General features: G+C 43.7%; 1 protein-coding gene across 1 annotated transcript; it reads left to right on the top strand.

Moving 5' to 3' along the window:
* The first annotated feature begins 77 nt into the window (after positions 1-77).
* pou4f4 (POU class 4 homeobox 4) lies at positions 78-2,905 on the top strand. The gene is made up of 2 exons (XM_063202386.1): positions 78-349; positions 779-2,905. Exons 1-2 carry the CDS (start codon positions 230-232, stop codon positions 1,694-1,696), a joined length of 1,038 nt encoding a protein of 345 aa, XP_063058456.1. The 5' UTR covers positions 78-229; the 3' UTR covers positions 1,697-2,905.
* The last annotated feature ends 445 nt before the right edge of the window (positions 2,906-3,350 follow it).

Raw genomic sequence — 3,350 nt, forward strand, 5'->3', positions numbered from 1 at the left:
CATGGTAATATATTAGAAGTCATTGCAAGCTTGCCATCAGTACTAAAGACAGTCTGCCGTCAGACAGGCGCTGCCCGCAAGGAAAAGATTTTGCTTGGCAGGAGCTTTTACCTCTGCATTTCTCTAGTCGTAGCCACCTTACGTCTGGTGAAGAGTATTTCAGTGTTCTACTACCAAAACGGAGCCCGCCGAAGAAGACGAGAAAAAACCCTCTCTTACTTCTGCAATCATGATGTCAATGAATAGCAAACAACCTTTCAGCATGCACCCTATCTTACACGAGCCGAAGTACACGCCGCTCCACTCCAGCTCGGAGGCTATCAGGCGGGCATGTCTACCCACGCCATCGGTAAGTGGAGAGTCAAGGTGTTATTTTACTTATTTAGGCCGAACAGAAGACTGTTTCGTTGTAATTGCGAAAGAGTTTCTCTGTTGTGTTTAAATTTAAATGCAGCCTTGTTATCTGTTGCCTACTAAATCTTGACGCGTGAAAGGCTATGTCAAATGTGCCACGGCCTCATAAAATATAAACACGCTTGGTTTCAAATGGGTAAATACAATATTTCTAATGTAGCCTATTTCTTGCCTTCCCCTTTGAATGGACCAAGTAGTCTACAAGCAAGTGCTTCAATAACAATTTGATTAATTAGGCCACACAAAATAATGCTTTGAAGTGAAATTTGAAATGTTTAGTAGGCCTATAGTTAAATCTAAAGTGTATTCAACGAATGTGTTCGTGTCAGTTTATTTACCGTGCTTGTGTCTTTCTGTGGCAAAGTTGCAGGGAAACATTTTCGCCGGCTTCGATGAAACTTTGCTCCAGAGGGCGGAAGCCTTGGCAGCCGTGGACATCGCCCAGAAGAGCCACCCGTTCAAGCCGGACGCCACCTACCACACCATGACCACCATGACGAGCATGACCTGCACACCGACCTCGTCGTCGGCCCACCTGCACCACCCGTCGGTCCTGACCTCTCACCACCACCACCACCACCATCCGCACCACCAGCCCTCCCAGGGCCTGGAGGGAGACCTTCTGGACCATCTGACCCCGGGCATCTCTCTGGGTGGCATGGGCTCCGACGTCTGCGCCACGGCCTCCCACCCGCACTCTCACATGTCCGCCATCAACCACATGCAGCATCACCACCCGCAGAGCATGAACATGCACCCGCACAGCCTCGGCTCTCACAACTCGCTGGGCGGCGGGGCAGACTCGGAGCCCGACCCCAGGGAGCTGGAGTCTTTTGCCGAGCGCTTCAAGCAGCGGCGGATCAAGCTTGGGGTGACTCAAGCTGATGTTGGGTCGGCCCTTGCGAACCTTAAAATCCCGGGGGTGGGCTGCCTCAGCCAGAGCACAATTTGCCGGTTCGAGTCTCTCACCTTGTCGCATAACAACATGGTCGCCCTCAAGCCCATCCTTGAGGCATGGCTCGAGGAGGCCGAGCGCGCGCAGCGGGAGAAAATGGCCAAGCCCGAGATCTTTAACGGAGGGGACAAGAAAAGAAAACGCACATCAATCGCTGCCCCCGAGAAACGGTCACTGGAGGCCTATTTTGCAGTGCAGCCCCGACCCTCGTCGGAAAAGATCGCGGCAATCGCAGAGAAACTTGACCTGAAAAAGAATGTGGTCCGCGTGTGGTTTTGCAATCAGAGGCAGAAACAGAAACGGATGAAGTTCTCCGCCACCCACTAGGTTACCTTCTTCCTTTTCAGACAAATCAGACATTATAAGGTAACCTGGCCGGACGTGACAGGCTTCACCTCCGCTGCTGTATTCTCTCTGGCTGAGGATGAGGTCAGGTGTCGGCGCTCTAATAATTACCTGGCGTATTTTGGCAAATGTTTTCAGAAGTGAACACTGTAACGTTTGTATAGCGGCATCTCGACATCACCACACGGCAAAAAGGTGCGCTCTGGGGCCGAGCACAAAGTGGGCTACCCGACTAACACTTGGCAATTACTGTACAAAAAATACAGAGGAAAATCGAAGAGTAATTATTCTCTTAAGTAAAATGAACTTTTTTATATTTATCAATGTAAATATGTGTGAATATGTTGCACCTATGTGTACAAATGCGTTTCAATTATGTTGCTTTTTAAATCAATTGTTCAGAAAATACCGAAGGTTAAAAAAAAAAATCAATGTTACTGTATGTGTTTCAGAAGAGAGATGAGCTCTCGGTGACACGAGGGTTATACTGTAATCCATTGCACGGTTTATCCTATAGGGCGTTATGTGTGCGTTTTCTAGCAGAGAAATAGAAAGTTCTTCCCATCCGACTGTATTGCAATAAGACAGCATACGCGAGTTAACGCACCATCACAAGGACATACACACAGCATATTTTTCTGTGTCTACCTCATCACATTCTTCGTGGCACATTATTGTTTTTTTTTCGAGCTAGGGAACATAGTGTGTGTGCTTTTTATTTATTTTGTTTTTTAATTATTTTCACACTAAGTCATGGTCGATTTAGACAACACTGAAATGTAAATGTTGTTCGTCTCAATGATGATTTCCACTGCAAAAATGCTTTGACAATCAAATTAATTAGAAGACAAATGTTGTAAGGACCCTCCCCCCTTCATGTTCTTACCCAGGAACGATCATTTTCGTTGCTGTTTATCATTATTATTATTATTATTATTATTATTATTATTATTATTATTATTATTATTGGACATTTTTATTTTCATGGTTGAATATTCAGAGCACTTTGTAGATATTGTTCAGATGAGACTTGTGTCCGCTTATTTATAATTAATTTATCTGGTTTCTATTTTTTGATTATATTTGACCTTAACTTATTTTTAATGCAACGCATTTCATTTGTGTCAGTGTGCTAATATGTGTCTGTGTAAGCGACAGAAACTGAAAATAAACCCTGCACGTTTTACCTCATTTTCTGATATCACTCATTTGAAAATTTTATTTAGTTTTACACATGTAGAAATCAGACTTGGGCCAGCATTATTATCTATCTATCTATCTATCTATCTATCTATCTATCTATCTATCTATCTATCTATCTATCTATCTATCTATCTATCTATCTATCTATCTATCTATCTATCTATCCGTATGTTTAGGCTACCTACCTTATTATTATTATTATTATTATTAGGCATATTATTATATTGACACAACCTATCTGGGAAAATATCAGTCTATGGCCTACTCCTAGAGCAGTTGATACAATCGTGCACCCATCCAATACATGTTGACATAGTGTAGGCCTGCTTTGCACAATAATACAAACGGGAGACGCTCATATCACCCAGCCAAAATATAACAGATAGAAACATATTCCACAGCTGTTTCATGGCCATGGACATTAACATGCCTA

This window comes from Engraulis encrasicolus, chromosome 7 (genome assembly GCF_034702125.1).
Source record: "Engraulis encrasicolus isolate BLACKSEA-1 chromosome 7, IST_EnEncr_1.0, whole genome shotgun sequence".
NCBI classification, from domain to species: domain Eukaryota; kingdom Metazoa; phylum Chordata; class Actinopteri; order Clupeiformes; family Engraulidae; genus Engraulis; species Engraulis encrasicolus.